Genomic DNA, 22,365 nt, shown 5'->3' on the forward strand with positions numbered 1-22,365 from the left:
TGGTAAACTGAGAAGGTACACTTTATTCATTCATTTAACGAACAATGGCAATCACTTTACATTATATTCGATAAGTTGGCGAATACATTTTTTTTTCCCCTAACGTTTCTGCATTTGCAGATACACTCTGTTTAGTCTTAATGACACAATTTCATAAAAAATAGTATGTGAACTTTGTTTGGTGATAAAACTGACAATGATATTACTTGAAATGGTAAGATGATTGAAACAAATGGGAAAAAAACCTTGTTAAAACTTAATTTCTCGACATTTAATGATCGATACCAATGGTTTCCTGTAACTGCATGCTTTGAATTTTCTTAGTATGGCAAGAATAATATAGTCTACAAAACCTCTATTTAAAAGGAAGACGACCAACGATGATTGTTTTACGAATTTCTTAATTCAAATTTTGCCGTTACTAATAAATAACTGAAATAAAGAAAATAAAAAATCACAGAACATCCGTAACTTCGTCGCGTTCATTCCGAGTACGGAATCGATAATTTCAACACGGTTTATCAAATTAATGATGACAAAAAAATATATATATATAACAAAAACGGGAGTAAACATTCCAATGAAACAAAACAAAAAATACAATTAACCATGTGATATTTAAATCTAACCAATAAGAAACTACCTCCAGCAGCTCCGTTTAGTCACGCCCCGGCAAGTTCTAAATTTGGGCGGAAGGAGTGAGGATATCTACTGGTACAACAGGGACAAGAGAGTCATCCTTTGCCACTTTGATACAAAGTAGCAATAAGGTAGTGTGCGTCTACGTTACGAGGACTTGTGCTCTTATCTCTGAGCTTCGATCTCCATGCTGTGCGGCGATGCCGGCGGTTGGTGGTTTCCTAGACTGCTGCAAGTTCCCGTTGTTGTGGTGGCGTTGGTATTATTATTGTTTGCCACGGGAGACAGTGTGGGCGATGTTCCCATCTTGTCCGAAGCGGACATCCTGGAAAATGCCGATAACGTGTCTGGGAAGTTAGGAGGAGTAGCCGGAGTGTTGGCAGGCGTGCAGATCTGTAGGAAAGTACAATAACGTTAGAATATCATCGTTTTTCAAAAATAACATAATTTGGCAGTAATACCAAATATCAAAGAATGTCTGGACTTTTGCCAAGTTAAACATGTCTTAAATCAGATAAATATTGAAACAATGATAAAATGTTAATAACTGAAGTTGTTAAACAATTTAGAAATTTAACACAATTGAACTAAATCCATCCAGAATTCCAAAATGTTGGAATTCTGGATTTAGTTCAACTTTTAAAAACTGTTCTTAATGAATGATGTGAAGATGAGATGAACTTTCTAAAACATTAGCCTCATTGTTTTCCGAGGATGTCTAGATTTAAATTTGGATAATTTAATTGATAATTTTAATTATTTAATGACGACAAAACTAGAACAATACTATACTTTGCTAACACTTTTGCCCCTTTGAAACAAGCTTCCAAAAAACATGAAGGAGGTCACCCACAGGTGAATCAAAAATATTGGTAAAACATTTTATATAAATTATAAAAAGCATTTTCTTTTTTAATTAATTACCGTATTTTACGGACTATAAGACGCACTTTTTTCTTCGAAAAATTGCCTCCAAAATTCAGGTGCGTCTTATAGTCCGTGGCGTATTTTTTTTTTTTTTTAAATTGCTTAAAAATTAAGGTGCGTCTTATAGTCCGTAAAATACGGTAATTTATTTATAATTAATTATTGGGCGATAGATAGATTGTTATTCAATTCTTGTTGCCTGTTCCAGCCTTCTTGGTTATGAACAACCAACCAAAACAACATTTAAAAAAAATAAAAAAAGCAGAGATTAGCACACAAAGAAAATAACTAATTAATTTTTGCATAAAAGATGTGAAAATATGTTAATTTTTTTTAAACAACCTTTTAATTTCCAGACTAACAACACTAGAGATATGTGCTACTTAATGATGGTGATACAGTTTAAGAAGTGCATTGTTGAGTGAACACCCAGAGAAATCTATATGGTACAGTTTACTAATTTAAACTATATGTAACAGAGTAATAAGTATTTGTGTATCTAAATGTGGAAAAGGTACGAAAAGTTTCTTCACTATAATCTTACAGTACCTCCATCGTTAATCAGCGCGCATCTGTATTTCATCGAATGTGCAAGAATATAATTTTGAATTTGTCTATCATGTCAATCCATAAATCCATGCATATTATAAATTTTGTAATATAAAAAGCTTTGTCACTTAATGGTAGGTGTTATGATTCACATTCTGTGCCCAAATCTGACCCTACTTACATCTGTATGATGTGAAAAAGTATCATATAATAAATAATTTCAATATGTCAACTTATTCTCATTTTATATATTTATTATTATAATTTGTATGGCTGAAAAACCAAACAACAGAACTGCATGCATGACAGATTATATGGAAGCAATCGTGCATGAAACCAAGATTGGTGAATAGATGAAATAGATGGTCACGGTGCAAATGTTGCAATGACGACGATATTCATTGCAGGTATTGGACAAAAGGCACGACTATGTTACATGCATAATTTCAAATTACAAAAGATATAATATATATATATATTATTTTTTTTACATATACAGTGAATTGAGTCTCCATAGACAAAGAATCAAATTAGTCCAATCTTCTAACAACTAGGCAAAAACGTAACATATACACATCTTAGAAGTAGACCGAAAGCATTCATAACAGAACTCTCCTATCTGCATGGCCAGTTTAAGAAATGTGTGTATATTTTATACATAAGAGTTTGCTTATCATGCAGTCATTTAACTGAATGTACCAGTACAAACAAACGTTTTCCTCCTATTCTTGGCAATTGAACATTAACTATGTGATATCTGCATGCACGCACACATGCACACAAACAAGTGATCTGTACTTTTGTTTGGAGACTTTTGAATACATTTATTTTTTATTTTCCTAGTGTAAGTAAATTGTGAACTGTCTATATATTAATTATTACATATTACTGTATTAAACTTTAACATAAAATTTTGTGAACCGAGTCTAAATTTCTATTTACAAATAACAAGAAAAGTTTGCAGATATCTAATATTTAACCGAAACTCATTAATAAACTGTTGTCTTTATTGATTTGGATAGACAAAATAAGTCTGCACAATTTAGAAGAATGTATTTAAATATAGTCAAACCGGAGACAAACAGGATATAAATTGGCATATTTCTTTCTTTCTTGGCAAAATTCCTGTATTGTTAGAAAAGTTACTATTCTTTATATTACTGCAGTTAATGAGAAAATGAACAAAAACAAGTACTAAAATAATTAGTCATAACAGTAATTATCTTACTAATGCAACACGTTTTTTAATACTAATAAAGACTTAAAATTTGTTTTTTGTCTACATGAAAAAAGACAATTTTGCATTCAGTTCAAATTGTTTTCCTTGGAGTTCCACCCAGACCAGATTTAACATTTTCAAGGTTCGTTATAACACAGATGCCTAAGAAATGATGATAAATTTAAAATTTTGAGACCTTAAGCTATATGTTATTTAGCTTATGTGTAAATTACACACATTCGTTATCAAGTGTTTGTCTGTCGATTCTTAAGGTGGCTCCACACATTCAATATTCGCCGACTGCCAAATAATCACCATTTTATTCGGCAGAATATATCCACAATGAGTGGGAAATAGCGAATACCCGATGTTTGAAGCCGCCTTTATTGACGGGTGTACTTTCGAAAGTTGTTAGAGATTTTTTAAAAAGTTTTCATTCTAAGAAATGCTTTCCAAATTCAATTTATAACTCGGGAGCTACCTTCATAATTCCACATATTTTGAGCGCGCGACAGTTTATTTGATGTTTACGCGAAACAATTTAACGTATATTTATATATCATATGATTAAAAAGTATGTGAATATACTTTTGTAACTATTATAAAAAAAATATAACATGAAAGTCAATATAATTAATTTCTAATTTACTTAACACAACATGGTATAGTCTGGACATTTATAACAGAAATGTATTAAATAAACGTTGATTCTAAGAGAAGAAAAAGTTACTTTCTTTTCCACACTTTTGATTGTGAAGTAGCAGAGTTTTATTGTAAAGAGAAAATGTAGTGCCAAAGAATGTAGAATAATTCTTTTGTTTTAAGCTGTATATTTTGTTCTTTGTATACTTTAAAGTATACAAATTTGTATTTGCTGAATGGAAAAACAGATACATCTTATTTTCCTCCGCAACATTATTTAAATAACTCAAACCGACTTTGATTTTTAATTCTTGTCCCCTCTTACACTCACAAAATGTATGAAATTTGGTCAATATTTCCTTACATCTTTGACAGGACATTTTAGAAAAATCATAAATTTTATTATTGACCATAATCATCTCCTTATTCAGTCTAAGTTGGATGAAAAATTTTATGATTACAAAAGGGATACTTGTGAACATATAATTATTAATAAATGGGTATTCCAAGGTAATACTATACCGCTCGGGTCTTTTCCGATTGTACGTTTCTTCATTATCTTGTGACAATGAAATTTCCAATGAATTTTGAATCAATTGAGATTTAAGTAATTCGCTAATTTCGGATTTTTCCAGGAGTGGACCTATACGATACCATTGTTATTAACAATACATTTTATTTGGTCCACCCAAGATCTCTGCGAATCTTGAGAGGATTTTTTATATAACAGAATCAACAATTTAGTAGTTAAATTTCTCTAATTATGAATAGAAATTTAATAAATCTTTTTTATAAAGAAAGGAGTTAGTTTAAACCTGTTAAGTTCTAATCTGAGTGCATATCCAGGGATGTTATAATCTAGTGTAAAAATTTTACGGATAAACTGGTTTTGTATTATATCAAATTTTTTGTAACTTGTAAGGCCCCAAAGCAATGAGGCATACCCTATAGCATCGATGATAATCGAATTAAATAATTTAAAGTGCACAGTTATATTTTTAAGTTTAATTTTCGTGAACGATTTCACTATGTTATTGACTATAACACTGGATTTGGCCTTAATACTTTTATATTGTTTTTCGAAAGATAAAGTTGGAGTTAAAATTATTCCTAAGAACTTTATTTCCTGTACTATCTTGAGTTGTTCATCGTTCAGGTAAAAAGAACTTTTCTTAGAGTCTAGGTCCATTCCAAAATATCATTATAGAAGATTTATGTGGGCTAATTTTTCGTTTCAATTTGTTGAATTAATCGTGCGCTGATTTGATTTTCCTATGAAGAGCAACTTTTACATCATCATCAGCATATGATATAGAGTGAACGATTTGTCCATCATCTTCTCGCTCGAAACATTCATTTATGTCAAACATAAAACAGTTAAATAAATGAGGGGACCAGGGGTTGCCTTGTAATAATCCTCTCTCCATGTCTATCAATGGCCACTCGGTGTTATCTTGTTTGATGCTTACTTCGTATCGGCCAAATAATTTTCCTATCATTCTCACTAAATAATTGTCCGCCTGAAATTTGATCAGCTTGTTTTTTGTAGTACTACGATTGCAACAGAGTCAAATGCTTTTTCTATATCCAAGAATAATGCAAAAACTTTATGTCTTTTTTTGTACAGTTGTAATTGGACTAACGCAATAACATAAAAAGGGCCATTTGTGTACTTCCGTTCTTTACAAACGCAAACTGTGTATTTTTCCTGCAGTTATTTCTGTCGACCCAGTCAATGAATTTTAACATTAATATTGATGTGAACAGTTTACGAAACCCCGACAGGAGAGCGACTGGTCGATAGTTTATTGGCAAATTCCTTTCACCTTTCTTGAATATCATACAGAAGATAACTACATTCCAATCTTTGGGGATTACACCAGAGTTATAAAAACCATTAAACTGTCTAACCAAAAATTTAATAATATCTATCAGTATCTATCAAATTTAATAATATCTATCAGTAGGTTTTTAATTATATAGTTAGTAATTGTATCAAAACTGACCGCTGACTTTTGTTTTAATTTTTTAATAGGATTGCATAAGTTTTCCAGTGTAAAAACTTCTTCAGATAATCGATTCGAAGGTATGTTCAATTCGGCAATTCTCTCTTTATTATAATTTTTCTACAAATCTGAAAAATCCTTAAAATATTGGCACCAACTGTTGTAAGACACCCACATTTATCATCCATATTTAGTGGACTCTTTCGAAATTTATAATGCTCCAGAATTTTTTGTTATCTTTTGATTTTATCAGCGTTTCACTTATTTCTGAGAAATATTTCCTCTTTTTCGCTTTCGCTAAATTTAAATAGATTCTCTTGTTTTCTAAATATTTCTTCAAAGCTTGATCAGAATTTGTATATCTAAAATGTTGGAAACTCCGCTGTTTTTTGATGTTACGATAGTAGCAACTATTATCAAACCAACTATGTTTGCGTCTTTTCTTCTTTGTACAACTTTTAAATTGATACGAATATATTAATCTCAATAAGTTGTTATAGTTTTCCGTAGGTATATTATTATACTCTAACTCTAAAATTTCGCTAATATTATTTTCAATTTCTTTCTTAAATTTTTTCTTCCTTAGCCTTGATCTTTTACATAGATCCGCTGTAAAAATAATTTTTATTCTTATCTTCGGTATTAAATTTAGCTTTTTCTTATCCAGAATTCTTTAATAGAATGGCATTTCTATCGTATACTGAATCTAGTATGATTTTCACAGTGGGTTTAAACTCGTTATTTGATAATTTGATTAAACTTTTTATGGAATTATTTGATATACCCAAGTCCGTATTAATAAATTGTTCTATTTCTTTTAAATACTCTATGGATTGGAACGGATAGTTTATGATTACAATATTTTTATTAGTTTTCTCATTTATTAGTTGATCAATCTCAAATTCTAACATACCTTTAACTTGACAATTTTGTTTAGTTACTGGGTCCATTTCTTCTAACTTTTGGGTGATTTTTGTAGTTTCCCTTTGACTAGCACTATTTTCTTCTTTCAATAGATTGACTTCTGACTTGATTATTTGTAACTCTGTGCTCAATTGTGTGAATTTTTCCTGTATTAACTTATATATTAATTTTAAAGAATACTGTGGTTCTTGTGATGCTGTTTCTCAAATCGTTTCGATGTAATCCTGTATTTTGGAATTTCTCACCTCACTTGAGTCAAATTTATCATATTTTTCACCTAGTATTTCTTCAGGTTGATTAGCTTTATCAAGTATCTTGGAATTTTCTTTGTGTGGCTACCACGCCCCCTTCTTTGCATATCTTGCTGTGGCGATCGGGACAGTGGCCCTGGATTTAGTTCAATCCCAGCCATTATTAACAAGTACATTATCAGAATCGGGGATAACCGATTAATAAACAGCCATTTTCGTAATAACATCGTGCTGTACATTTTATGTTTGTCAAATCCAAGAACTCTGAACCAGTACACTTCTCTCCACAGTATATAAAAGTAAATATATTATCAAAACTAATTATAAAAAATTACTTTTTGATAATGTATTTACTCTTATCTACTGAGATAAAAATAATACATGAAAGTGATTTATTTTCTTTTATTGTTTTAATTAATTAGTCTATCTTTCAATTTTTGAAAAAAAATAATAATATAAAGAATTAACTTTAATATTTTGAAAGAAGCCCCCCTCTTCTTTTTTTTGGGCCCATTGGGGGCTTGCTTCAGGCTGTCTCTCACCGCCCAGCCAGCCCACTGTAGGCATCCACAATGGGGTGGTTGGGCAGCGAGAGAGAGACCCTGAAATAATCTAGGACAGACCACCCCAAAAAAGCATTTTGTGATTGCCCAGATTTGATCTTAAATTGCCCAGAGTGGTTAGGCTATGTGTTAACCACCTCAGCCATTCGGAAGCAAGCTTTTAAAAAAAAACCCACATTTGCTTCTTCAAATATTATAATAATATATATAATATCATCATCCAAATGTTCTAAATCAAACCTTTTCTGAACAAATTAAAAATAAAAATAAATAATCGTATGATAATATAATTTCTCACATAACTGAATAAGTTTGATTCAAGATTTTTAAATGGCATAACTAGTAGTGCTCTTAGTTTATAGGGAAGGTCACCTATCTGCTATTCTAAATGACTATTTTTAAGCATGTAATCTACAAATAGAATTTGATTATATTTTAAAAGTACTTACAGAAATAAATATTACACATTAATATATTAATTTAATAGCATATGACAAAATATTCTCAATTTTACATAACATTTCTGTATGTGACAATTAAGAATATTGAGTATTATGCAGGGTTATCCAATTAAAACACAACCCGGACTTTACGAATCCCCGAAATTACTCTGACATGTTTTATGAATGCTAAACTCGAAATGTGGCGCTTCGAAGTTGATGGGGGTCAATCCGAACATTTTTTGTAGCTCTAATATTACTTTAATACATTTAACTTAGACAACAGTCAATGGGACTAATTATTATAAAATGCCTAAAAACTAAATTCTGAGAGTAGAGATGAGTTTTATAAAGAATTGTAAAGGCTAATAATGAGTAAAATCTTCATTAAGTCCAACCCCACTCGAGATACAACACACGACCCCTTAACCTTTAACCACCAAAATTTAATAGCATCAATGCCCCTAATACAAAGATCTCCTGGCAAAATTTCAGAAAATTTTGTCAAAAGGCACAGGAATTAATAAGCTTCAAAGTGGGTGAGCAAAAATCATGCCCCACATACACATGAACAAAAAACACCCCAAATTTTTCGCATTTCTTAATGTTTCAAGGTTCCTGAGTCCGAAAATTTAAAAATCTCGGGGGAGTCATTTTTTGACTGATTGTCGTAATTTCCCTCCGTTGTATGTAACGGGTGAGAAAGTAAAAAAAAATTACAAGTCAAAAAGTTATATTTTAAATGAGATAAGATAATTTAATGTATATGGATAACTGGAAATATCAATAAAGTAAACTTTGTTAATACTTTCTTTACTTTAGTAAAAGGTTACTAAGACATGTATCTATATTTATCTACAATTTAATCCATTATAGATTTATTTATGCTTCTGTAAAAATCTATAAATAAGTTCCTAAAATGATTAATTTTCTATTAGTTTATAGAATCTTGTATCAAATTCTAATTTTAAAACTAGGACACTCAAAATGCAGATAATAGTAATTTAAGCAAAATAAGATATCTGCAAATAATCTATTTTTACTCTATTACTATTTACACTATTGTGAAATTACCATACAAAAATGGATCAGATAGAGATAGTGATGAACACTAGAAATTTTCATGCAAGAGTATCCGAGATACTTAGGGTATCACAGTGAGGTTTGCAAATGTCATTAAAAACACCCAGTAAAGTTTAGGACTGAGGATAGAAGGAATGCACATGGGAAATCTGCCAAGAGGTGCTCCCCGGGAGGACACCTATAAAAAAAAAACTAGCCTCTATTTATTTGATGCAGGTGTTAAACATGTGATGAATACCTGGAAAACTCTGCATGGCCAGTCCATTGGTCAGGTGCAAACTGATGACTAACCACCAGCATTCGTGGTAAACACTTTAGTTGGTCCATTAAAGTTCAAATGAAAAACTATATTATGCTTTCTCGATTCTAATGAGCACCTTTTTTGGACTTTTCTGGTCTCAAAAATTGGGGTGCACATTACAATCAGGCACAAAGTCTACTTAATCCAGCCTTTACAGTGTCATTAGTTCTTCACTCTGCTTGACAGATCATGTGTATTATGAACTTCAGTTAAATGTGGTACACTTCTTCCCACTATTTTGGTTTTAATTTGATTTTATCTCCTATAAAGCTGTATTTAAACAGATCTTTGCTGTAGAACAGCAGTTCCCAACCATTTTTTGACCAAGGACCACTTTGATTTTATTGTTGTCAGCAGGGACCACAAGGTTTAAGAAAAATAAACTTTAATCAAAACTTTTAACATAAGTAATCATTAAACTCAAGAGTAACATGCTTTAACAGTACTATTATAAGAGAAAACATAACATTTTTAGTAAAAATTAAATTCAGTTTGTATCAATGTGGGAATAATAATTTAAAATGAATAAAAGTTTTGAATCTTTCGCGGACCATATTTTAGCTCTTGCGAACCACTAGTGGTCCGCGGACCACTGGTTGGGAACCGCTGCTGTAGAACATGTATACAAGTATTTCAGGGTGATACTACATACAGTAGAATTTCGTTTTAACGAATAGCTCAGGTCACCGAAAATCATCCATTGTTCCGAGAATCCATTATATCACGAACATTGGATTTCCCACATACCCAGGAAAATATCCATTATTTAATTTCCTTCATATAAAAAATATCTGTACTTGAAATTATTCAGTCTCTTGAGAACTCTATTCTATAGAAATATGATACAAGATCTTATATTATGCCGTACGTGTGTATGACAAAGCTGATGAATACTGTATATACTGTAAGCACAAAAAGAGGAAAATTACATATGCTCATTAGCACTTAACCCGGAGCAGTCTGAGAACCATGGAATAATGCCTACCCTTGGGACATCTTGTACCTAAAACACACATGGCTTTTCGAATTTTTCAAAATTACATATGCTCATTAGCACTTAACCCGGAGCAGTCTGAGAACCATGGAATAATGCCTACCCTTGGGACATCTTGTACCTAAAACACACATGGCTTTTCGAATTTTTCAAAACTTTGTATTCATTTACATTTTTCTTTTATAACTTAACCAATCATGTTCTAACTTAGTTTGTGTCATGTAGTATGATGTCAATATTTCATTTTGGTTATTGTTTGTTTCATTTGTTCATAGTGTTCATATGACAGTGCGAACCAAACTTTACTCTTCACATTCTAAGTTTAAGGGCAGGTGTTAATTAGATAGTTTAAAAAACAAAAACAAACTCCAAAAAAAAATATAAATATTTTCATATAATAAATATATAACCTTATCGAAAGCATCCAATATTATAAATTTTAATTTTATATACAAATATATACTGGTGTATTTTTGCTGTTAAATATACAGAAATCATATTTTTTCAATTTAATTTGACATTTTTCCTTTAATTGACTTTTTACAAATATAGTATATAAATAGGCACTACATACAGAACCAATGTCCAATATCAACATGTAGTGCTTATTTACATATACCCAGTTTGAGTAGTTGAATTTTTACAAGTACATTCAAAGTTTATAAATGTTAACTGATCTGTCTATAATGTATCTACATGAAACAGTTATGAACAATTCAAAGTTTTTACTATAATCTTTGGATTCAAATGATTCATATTTGTGAACTCTGCAAAGCAGTACTTTTACAGTAAGTCATTTATATAATCTACATCAGTGATTCTCAACGTTTCTTGTGTCGTGGACTCTTAAAACCCTACACCGTAATGGACTGCAGACCGTTGCAGAGTTCTGTGGTCTCTTAGCGATATGCGAACTACTGATTGAGAAACACAGATCTACATCATTGTTTCTCAATCTATTTTAAAACACGGAACCCCTAAAAATCTACAAAATTTCCTGAGGAACACCCTACTTGTCTAAATGTCATGTTAAATTCATAGAGCTGAGCCAAAATTATTGAGCTGTACTTTAACCTATTTCATTAGCAGAAAAAAAAATTTGTCAAAAAATAGCAGAAATTATTTGTTTATTAAAAAGCTTCCTGAATGAAGCAGCAATGGATTGCCCAAGCTCTGTCAGTGGACAAATGTTTAATACTGAATGTCATATATAAAAATTTAGGACCAACAATAAATTTTTCTTCCACTTTATACATTTTCATCTTGCAGAACCGCTTATGTTTCTGCATGTAAAGTCGGCTGTTAAAGCTGTGTTAATTAAAACTTCTCTCACGTATATAAAGGGATTGGATTAAATTTCGTGCATCAATCATATCCCACATTACGCAAGGAATACCTGTAATTATAAATAGTGGCATATCCAGGATTTTGAGAATATAGATGCTAGTCAAAGCAGAGTGGAGGACCAAGATATGCAACCTCTGTTGTTTTTTGGAGAATGTTATTCAATTACCTTAGAATTATTTTAGTTACCCCATCTGAAGACCTAACTGAAGTTGCAAGCTCATTGACATTTTTATATAAATAAAGCATTGACTTTCTAAATCTTTATTTGTAGGCATCTAGAAGAGTGAAGTAGCTACTTCACTTTTCTAGGTCTTCCAAAAAGAATTCTACCATTTTAAATTACTGTAATTTTGTTAATTATTATCTAGCAATGTACATTAAAATGTTAGAAAACTGTCCAACTTTCACACTTGCCTATTACAATTTCTTTCATGCAATGCAATGCATGCACCTTGTGTTGCGTGGCACACGTCCGACCGACACAAATTCTTCCTATGCTCACTAAGACACATCCATTGTAACCTGTCCTACAGCAGCTACAAATCTATGGCTCTTGCAGATGTATTACACAATGACAAACGATTCTGATTGTGAACCGTAGAACATAAAACACCTTCAGAGTCGTAAAAATTAAAGGAAACAAAAGCTGGAATTCACAGCTTCTTCAATTCAAAATATATTCTGATATTAAGTAGCTTTGAATTGTAATTTTTAAGTTTATAATTATATTTGGAAGAAAATTACATCTATTTAGGTAATTTCGGATGATTGGAAAAATGCCAAATGTTGCTAAAAATGGAATCATTTACATCAAATATTTTGAATAATTGTCGTCATTGAAGTATTAATAGCAACTTTACATTTTCAGTCCCGATAAACTGATTGCATTTGTCCTGAACTCATACAATTAATTCAGAAATCAAGAATTAAAGATGACAAATCGATTTTTTTACTTTTATATAATACTACAGTAATTATAAATTCGGTGAAAAAAAGATGAATAGATAAAATTTATTATAAATTTATAGAAATAAAACAATAAATATAACTCACAAAATGGTACAAAAAATTGTAAGACTGGGCCTTTGTCACATTCTTGACAAGAGGTATTCAAATAAAAATATTTAAAAATGTTAAACTGATGGAAATTTAGCTATGGAATGATATAACTTTTATTATTATTAATTATAACAAAAATGCTGCTGGCTTAATTTTGAGGATAGGGAAGAGTTTTTAAAAATATTGTATATGTCAATGACAATTAAAATTTTCATTAAGTCCAATCCCATTCAAGATACAAATGACCTCTCCATCTCCCCACTTCCTTCACCTTTAACTACCAAAATTTAACAGTATCAATCTCCCTTATATACAAGTTATCGTGCCAAATTTTGTTTCATAATCTTTAACCCATCCTGCAATATTACATCATCCGACACACACGTATCTGGGTATCAGGTTTTTTACTTTTTTGGGTTCAGAGGTATCAAAACATCATGATTCCAAAAACCCCGAGAGTCAAAGGTAATGCAATTACATTATATTATAACAGCCAGGAATGTAACTGTATTAAGTTTTAACAGCCAAGAAAGTAAAAGTAGTCTAGGCTATTTGTTTGTATTTGGCAACCCAATGTTTGGGTAATCTGGTGAGGGGATGCTTCTCGGAAGGGTTTTCAAACAGAAACTGGCTCCTAGTTAGATGTTACAAACACAAAATGAACCTGAAAAACTTCACGTGGCCAACCTGTTAGCAATGCACGAACATGTGACCAAGTACCAGTGTTTAGTGATTTTATCCACTTGACCACTGGTGGGCAAAACATTCTAGACACCTACAAAAATACCGTTGACAGTGCAATACATTTCTATCATTCTACAACTTTCCTTGTTTGTTTGTTTTCTTAAGTTACGACAATGCAATATTTGGGCGATCAACCTCGGAAAATGCCTTCCGGGAGATCTTTTTAAGGGTAACTGGCCCCCATTCAGGTGTTATAGATGCGGAGAAAACCCAGAAAACTCCAGGTGGCCAGCCCGTCCTGGCAAGACGTGAATCCACGACCGAACTCCCCGTGTTCAGGAAATGGAACCACTTGGCCACTGGTGGGCCCTAGAACTTTTCGTTATCAAATTTTAAATATATTTTCATAAACATAAACGTTTATTAAATTCCTATAAACAATGAATATCTTATCTACAAGTTTAAATAACAAATATATAAACAAATATTTTGATAGTACAAACTAAGCAAAATTCCTGCAGTTGGGTAATTGTTTAATATATAATCCATAGCTGCGCTTTCCCATCCATTGAAGCAGGTTAAAAATATATGCATATCAAATTAAAATGTTGTTTGAATTATTCTACAGTTTATATCCTACAGTGTCATATATTCATTATCTGTATGAATTTATATGTTGGTTACTAGTTAATTTATTCTTACTTAATAACATTAATATATACTTATGTAAGATATAGTTTATACTAAGCAAGTCACACCACCGGGAACATTTAAACCCAGCAGACCTCTGCTTTATGGCCTCTTGCTTTTACGACTAGTATAAGTTTTTTATTTATGACTGTATGAAATGCTGTATATTTTATTGACTATTTCTGTGTGGTATTATATAGTTCAAACTGTATTTCCAGGAATGTAATCTCAATTTACGACACTGAGCTTACAGGAAATATGATGGCTTGACTAACAATAGTCTCCGGGAACCAATTAGACCATAAAAGCAGGTTTTGCTGTGCTTTCAAGAGATATTAAAATATAAAAATCATTATATTATATTGACATTGTCAAACTTGAACACTTACATTATACATTTGATTTAAAATAGATTTCAGGAGTCAAATAATTTTTTCCTATAATAGATTAAAAAAAAGCCAGAAAAGTTTGTAGGATGTCAGAATATAGAAACAATTTTAATGTATTTTTACATTGTAATTCCGAGAAAGAAGCCGGACTTTTTTGGGATCGAGCCAACAGGAAAGAATCAATGAATATGACATTTATTATACAATTAAATATTGGCAACAGGTATTGAACTTAGCTACAATGAAGAATACTGTATCCAGTATTACCTGTCATTGTTATTTATTTTTAAGAGTTTAATCAACAGTAAAGAAATTAATAATTTTTCTAGTAGAACTTTGTAATTGAAATCTTTGAACGTATGTAGTTAATAAATTTTTAAAAAGTGACAATCCCGAAATTTTAAGGTTAAAGATTTGGTAATTAATATTATCATATGATAATTTTCAATGTTACCTATATTTTTTCTATATAAAATTATTATAACAGATCACATACATCACATTTTCTATATATTTTTACCTGATATTTGCATTATTACTATTATATAATTAATCATTTTTTATTATAAACTCGCTTCACTGTAACCTCTAATTTTTTAATTATTATTCTATTCCATACACACTACTTTATTATATTGCCCAATGGCGATAAGTCGATAAGTCTTGAGAGTATAATTTAAAGCTACATTTTGTTTTAGTCTAATTAATTGCTTTAAAATAATTATCTTAATGCATCGAGACAAATTTTATTTTATTCATATCTCACGGTTAATTATTTCGACAGATAATTTGTGCGCGTTAATTAAATTCATCACTTTACAACTTTACCGTGTCACTTTAATAAGGAATTAAAAACATACGAAAAATTTCTGACTACAAATTTGAACTTTTTTAGCACTATTTTTAATATATGTCGAAAATGTAAACCGAGTAAAGGATTACTTGAATAAATTATTGATCCAGATTTAATACAAAATCAATAATAGTTCTATTTCGATAATTTTATTGAATTTGCCTAAAGGAAAAAGATTGAAAATATTTTATTTTATGAATCGAGATTAAAATACGATAAGAGGAAGTAAAAACAAACTACGCTTTATATTATTTCGAATCCAATAACCTTTGAAATTGAATTTAAAAATCGATCAAAAGTTGATTCTTATTTAACTAACTTATTGACTGGGAAACTTCTGTTTCTTTTTTTTTACTCTTTTTCTATATATTAAAACTTATATTCACGACTTCATTGTATACATTACACAATTCCTCCAAAATACATATTTAATAACAACGGATTTGAACTGTAAACTTACGAAATGCAGATATGAAGAAATATTTGTCGAGCGATAATAACTTTATCAGTTTTTAATCAGTAAAAACTCTAAAAATAAATATGTCTATATATGTTTCTTTCCAATTTTCTAATTAAATTCATTAAATGTAAACAAATATCCAAAGGAAATATTATGCAAGAGAATCAACCTGATAAACATCCTGCTTCTGCACAGTAAGCAGTTGTGGATTGAAGTCCTGTTCCAGGCAAATTTAGAATATTATAGAAGAAAATTCCACTAAATTAAATTAAATTTATTTATTCCTGATTATTAAACACCTGTAGCCAAATTGCTTAATACCTTCGTAACTTGCCGCAATTTTATTAAAAATTATTTCGGTTATTAAATCCCATTAAAATTAGAGAAAAATCTTTAATTAATATTAATGCTCGATATCTTATTAATTAACTATCGACTACGATAAGGCTAAATAATTAATTAATTAACTCTACTGTAGCCCGATAAGACATCGGCAGTGTCGTTTGATTGATAATGCTAAACGTAGACCGTCGAATGATCGTGCAGTTACTTAATTATTGCAATTATATTTAATTTAGAATACTAATAATTAGTATTATATCAAATAACTCATAAACGATCCCATTTCGGAGTCTCTAAAATCATTCTAATGATAGCTATCACATCTAAAATTAGGTTTTAGTTATCTGTATGAATTTTTAAACATCTTTAGGTATGAGCAAACTGACTATAATATTTATTTATAAAATTTACACTGGCATACAAAAATTATGACACTTTTGTATGAAAAATTTAACTGTATATAGACTTTAAAAGAAAATTAATTATTAAATAAAAATACATATTATACTTTAAATGATTAAAACTATTTAAAGTATAATATCTGAAATCATATCAGAGATAGTCCTATATATATATATATATATATATACATAATTTTTCCTGAAAAAATTTCCAAATTTGTAAATTTGGCTATTAATAAATTTATAATAATCAGACAGTGTGATGACTGTAGCAGTTTTTATAATTTGGCCTTTGATCGTTAGTTGTTTTAGACTAAACTACAAATGCCAAGAAATGTCTAGATGTCCCAGATAATTAAACGTTATCTACGACATTGTAATTTATTTTGGAGACGGTACCGGTACATATTTTATTAACAGGACAATGAAACATGAAATCGTCTACATTGTATCATACCGAGTTGAATGTGACCATCTAAAACGTTAGGCTGTCTGTGTCGGCATTTCGAAACCTAAATCTTAATCCTTTGGGATGAGATGCGAGAGTAAAGAGTGTTTGGGAGATAAAACTGAACTGAAATAGATGATGGAAAAATTTGAGAGTTTGTAAACAAATGACTGATATGAAGTATTTTATGAAGAATAGAGACTGTAATAAAGATTAAGATTTTCAGCACTTGTTAGTAATCTTTAATAAATAAGGAATAATATATATTAAAGTATGTGGTCTGACTGACCTGGTTGCAGAAAAATTTACATGTAGATGACTATAACAAATAAATACTGTATTAAAAAAGAAGACAAGTATTCAGATATTTTTTCTACAATGGTTTATGTTTTATGGTTTATGTTAAAACTAAAACTATGTTTTCCTAAACTCAAATCTCAATGTAAACAGAACTGAAACACAAATTATAGTGATATTTTACAAGTAAAAAATAGATTTCATAGAATACAATATATGGCATAAATTCTTAATTCTTGTTTGGAATTTTAAAACTGCATAAAACTGGAAACCAATAAACCCCAAAAAAATCTTTTTATATTAAATATACTTTTGACACATTGTGGATGCATTAGAAACTTAAAGTGAATAATAATACTAAAATTATATTTCCTAAATTTCTAGATTAACAGTTTTAACTGTCTTTCATAAATAAATTTTTATGTATTGTATGTTTATCACAATATCCAGATTTTACTTTAAAATTATGATGAATATTAGAACTGATAATACAGTAGATTTGAGTACAAACTTAAAAACATTAATTATCGCTCTGCTATAAGTTGTTGCTCCTACAGTCCCTCCATTTCGTCCCTTTCCCTTATACTTGGTATCTGCTAGGTTTTCTCCAGCATTCTTATCCTCCTTTTTTGTGTTATTTGTCATTTTACACCGTTTATGCTCATTATTTTAGTCAGTATATTTTCATGTGATTGTATCTGCTATAGGCATGCATTACATTAGCCAACAAATAAATTTTTGGCTTCGTGATTTCAAATAAGGATGTATATTAACTTTGAATAAATACAATATATTTTCCATTTGAAATTCTGTGTATTTCTAAAGTTACTTACATATTTTCACAATACAATAATCTATCTTGTTTTAATTTCTACTTCTAATATAGTATTATATTTTTATACAAAAAATACAAAATATTGTATTGTAAAATTCAATAAGTAATTTATCGAATACTATCTTAAGATTTTAATATATCATCCATTTCTTACTGTTATCTATATTAAATATGTCAAACACGTTTATATTCAGGGCTATTTTTTAGCTGGAATGTGCAGATATATCTAACTAACAGATAGCACAAAAAGTATTGCTAGCCAGTACATACTATTAGCAGTTTTTCAGTAAAATAGATTCTGTGTTCATAAGTTCAGGCAAGAAGTCTGATGACTTGAATAATAAAAAACAAATGAAACAAACTGGGCTACTATCAACCACAACAAATGCTCTGAGCCAATTGAATCTGATGTAAAAATCAAATAGAGTGGAAAACCCCTTTGGGTAGCAGGCCATCTTTCATTAAAAAGATAATATAGTCTGGTAATTGTCTGTTCTCTTTAAGTTCTTGTCAAGAAACAATGCATCACCGCATCACCAAGAAGCACTAATGATAATACAGTATTTTGAAAGGGAAAGATAAAAATATGGTTACTAAAAGGGGCATCATTCAGCAATTGACACTAAATCCAAAACAAAAAATACGGAATTTCTTTCCTACATTTAGATATACCCTCTTTTTACTACTTTTTGCAGCCAAAAGCAGTAAATAGGGCACTATCTATATTCATTGTATCAAAAAATAAACAGAAGAAATTTTCATCTATTAGTCTAGAGCAGTGTTTCCCAAAATGGGCACTACTGCCCCCATGGGCAATGAATAAATTTAGGGAGTGAAAAGAAGCAAGTGGATGACAGGGGGTGCTAGAGGCAGGATGCCTAATCATAGGTGATGGTTAGGGTCACCAACAACCTTTTCCTTTCTTCCTTTAAAACAGGTATGAAAAAACATTCCATTTAAAGGTTTCTAGAAGACGTCGAGAAAAATGTACAAAAAGGACATAAAGTGTGAGGTTCATAGAAACGTTTTCTAAGAATATTCCCAAGACTTTCTCACAAAAGCGAAAATGGGTTAGGGGGCATTTGGTATAAGTTAACAGATCCAAGGGAACAGTGGCTTGAAAAAGTTTGGGAATCACTGTCTAGAGCTACATTCATATTATGAACTACTACAAAGAAACGAATGAACAAAACACTCACTAATCAAAGTGAAACATTATTTGCATCATACCATACAACAGAAACAGAGTTAGAATGCAACCGACAGGATACGTTCTAACTCAGTTTCTGTTGTATGGTATGATGCAAAGTTCCAAATGCTAGTTTTGAAAAGTCAATTAGTCAAACCAACCAAAGTTTGGTAAAAATAGATACGTTTTCAATTCAACAAACCAGTCCACTTCCAGCAATCGTTTGGATCACCGAAAGAAGACAAATTGGAAGTTTGTACCTACTTCACAGCAGTATACCAATGCGAGGGTGTGACTATGCAGACGCAAGCAAGCGAGAATACGTGACAATGTTTCATGCTCCATTTCTCGCTCTCGTTTATTAAGATGACATAGACGAGAGCGAGAAACAGAGAGCGCGAAACATCATCACCTCTTCTCGCTCGCTGGCATCTGCATAGTCGCACCCCGAATCTAGCTTAACCGTTTCCGACTACAATACGCAATTCACATCAAGATAAGCAATAAGTAACCTCGACCGTTATTCCGAAATGCGACTCTACCTTCACTTTCGAACTTAACCAATTTTTCTCTTTTTGTTTACAACTTATTCCAGAAATTAAAGCTACATTTAAACACTAAAACACACAAAATTATAATAATTTTACATTATTTTACAACTATATTCTCACAAGGACTAAATAATAATAATTATTATATATTTACATTAATAAGTACTTAAGCCGATAACAAAATTCAAGTTTAACAAATAAACAATGACAAGGAAATATTATGTAATCCCCCCACAATGCAAGGTCACGTGGTTTATGGTGGCACATGACCAGATAACGTTGAATCGATTACGGGCCGATAATAACTGCGAACTTACCGGATTAAAATGACCCCTTTGGTGGCAGCTGGGTACCGTGGCCTCTTGGAAGAACAAGCTGAGCGCAGTCTGCAACGATAAACAAAGACAAATTTATTAATGTTTATTTTTAAAAAATGAATCAAAACAAAAGCGACGCCATGTTTGTTTACTAATAACAAACCTCAAACTGCCAGTGTGACGCTTGAAGGAACTGTTTAGCCTGTTCTTTACCGCATCCTGCGACTAGTACGAATTGGTTTATCATTACTTGTTCTCTCAGATTCGTTCCGTCCATCGTTTTTGTCGAACCAAAATATAAACAAACTTAAAAGTCCTTCTTCCGATACGGATGATGACGTCACTCATCAACATCAATCCCGCATTAAAGACTAATTACCCGAAAAAATTGTTTTGTTACCGCGTGCTTATTTGTTTTTGAGGTTATTTCGGTTTACATTATTATCTTTCTTCAAGGGGGTTATTTATATTTATTAACGGTCGAAGAAAAGTAATCTGTGAAAGTTTGAAAGTTTTATTGTTAATTTTGTGTCTAATCGAACCTAATACGATTTTCTTTTTATCTCGCGAAAGAAAAATATGCCGAATTAAGTTCGATTATATTCAAAATTATCGTCATAAATATTAGAATATTAAAAATATAAATTCTTCGTGAATTACAATATTTTTAATAGAAGATCCCTTTCGCGTATAGATTTATTTTTAGAATAATTTCGTGTTATACATATAGCGTATATCGCGTGGTCCAGGTAACGCGGCCTAGCCATTTTTCTCCGAAATCATGCCACGTAAAAAAGGGAAATTAATGTGATTTGTCATATATCTACAATATGCTTCTGATACGCAATTCGACCCACCAGTGGCAAGCATTTCCGTTCCCTGAACACTGGGAGTTCGGTAGTGCGTTCGCGCCTCGCCAGGACTGGTTGGCAATGTGAAGTTTCTCGGATTTTTTCTACGTCTGTAACTGAATAGGAGCCAGTTACCCTTAAAAAGGCATTACCTCTTTTTTTTTTTAACTCTTTCCGCCCTGTGGGCACTAAGAGGGCCTCTTTTAGTAGGCCCATTATGGGTTCGGCCAGGCCCACAATGGGGCGACCGGGTGGTGAGGGACGGGGCCCGACATATCCGAACGGACCACCCCCCGAAAAATTCCTGGGGATTTTCGACCCGTTCGGATTCGATCCCGGGTCCCCCAGAGCGGATTTTTTCTACGTCTGTAACTGAATAGGAGCCAGTTACCCTTAAAAAGGCATTACCTCTAGGCAGATTGCTCAAATGTTGCGTTACTGTAACTTAACTAAACAAACAAACTGATACACAATTGTATTCCCTTCGACCCGGCTCAACACACCTGCCAACGTTATCAATTTTTCTTTTTTTTAAATGGCACACTATGCTATTTTGCATATCGTCGGGAAAAGCATGAGATCCTGCGTAAAAACGACGCAAAAATTTTTGAAATTCGTTATGCCAATCGAATTATGCAGATATTTGTAGCGTTTAATAGTAAATCAACACTGTACGTGAAATGTTTTTATTTACAAAATTATTCGAAGTGCCCTCCATGTGTCTGTGGTAAAATGTGTTGAACACGTTATGTGTAACGTCGTGAAGAACTTGACATGGAATGTTTGAACGTATTACAATACGCCCCTTCACAACACTAGCGATTTCATTACTATTTTCATAGATATTATTTTTAAGATGATTTGTCAGAAAAGAATCAGAGAATGGAGTAGGCCATCAGATAGGCCCATATGTTCCTAACCAACATGTGCCAAAAGTATAATTTAAATAACATTTTATGAATTATATGCGGGGCAGCCGTCTTATTGAAATAGATCTTGTCTATTAAAAGATGTTTTTCCAGCATAATTGATAACCGAGTTTTCTAAAAAATTGTAAAGTAGAAAATTCCTATCAATTGAGCGCTTAGCAACCCACAACGTGCATTTCTCATTG

At 31.3% G+C, this 22,365-nt stretch overlaps 1 protein-coding gene across 1 annotated transcript; it reads right to left on the reverse strand.

The window, feature by feature from the left end:
• Positions 1 to 3: 3 nt before the first annotated feature.
• LOC136970317 (UBA-like domain-containing protein 1) lies at positions 4 to 20,758 on the reverse strand. The gene is made up of 3 exons (XM_067264743.1): positions 20,564 to 20,758; positions 20,401 to 20,469; positions 4 to 1,032 (listed from the first exon to the last, which is right to left on the reverse strand). Exons 1-3 carry the CDS (start codon positions 20,675 to 20,677, stop codon positions 805 to 807), a joined length of 411 nt encoding a protein of 136 aa, XP_067120844.1. The 5' UTR covers positions 20,678 to 20,758; the 3' UTR covers positions 4 to 804.
• Between the last annotated feature and the right edge of the window lie 1,607 nt (positions 20,759 to 22,365).

The sequence above is a fragment of the Centruroides vittatus genome, unplaced genomic scaffold (assembly GCF_030686945.1).
Source record: "Centruroides vittatus isolate TY-2023 unplaced genomic scaffold, ASM3068694v2 contig_1916, whole genome shotgun sequence".
Lineage (NCBI taxonomy): Eukaryota > Metazoa > Arthropoda > Arachnida > Scorpiones > Buthidae > Centruroides > Centruroides vittatus.

Bases quoted from the DNA above. Each gene is read 5' to 3' on its own strand.
- LOC136970317 (XM_067264743.1), bottom strand. From the start codon at position 20,677: ATGGACGGAACGAATCTGAGAGAACAAGTAATGATAAACCAATTCGTA. The intron at 20,470-20,563 runs GTTTGTTATTAG...TTATCGTTGCAG, and splicing joins CGTCACACTGGCAGTTTGAG to ACTGCGCTCAGCTTGTTCTT. The intron at 1,033-20,400 runs GTAAGTTCGCAG...ACTTTCCTACAG, and splicing joins AAAGGGGTCATTTTAATCCG to ATCTGCACGCCTGCCAACAC.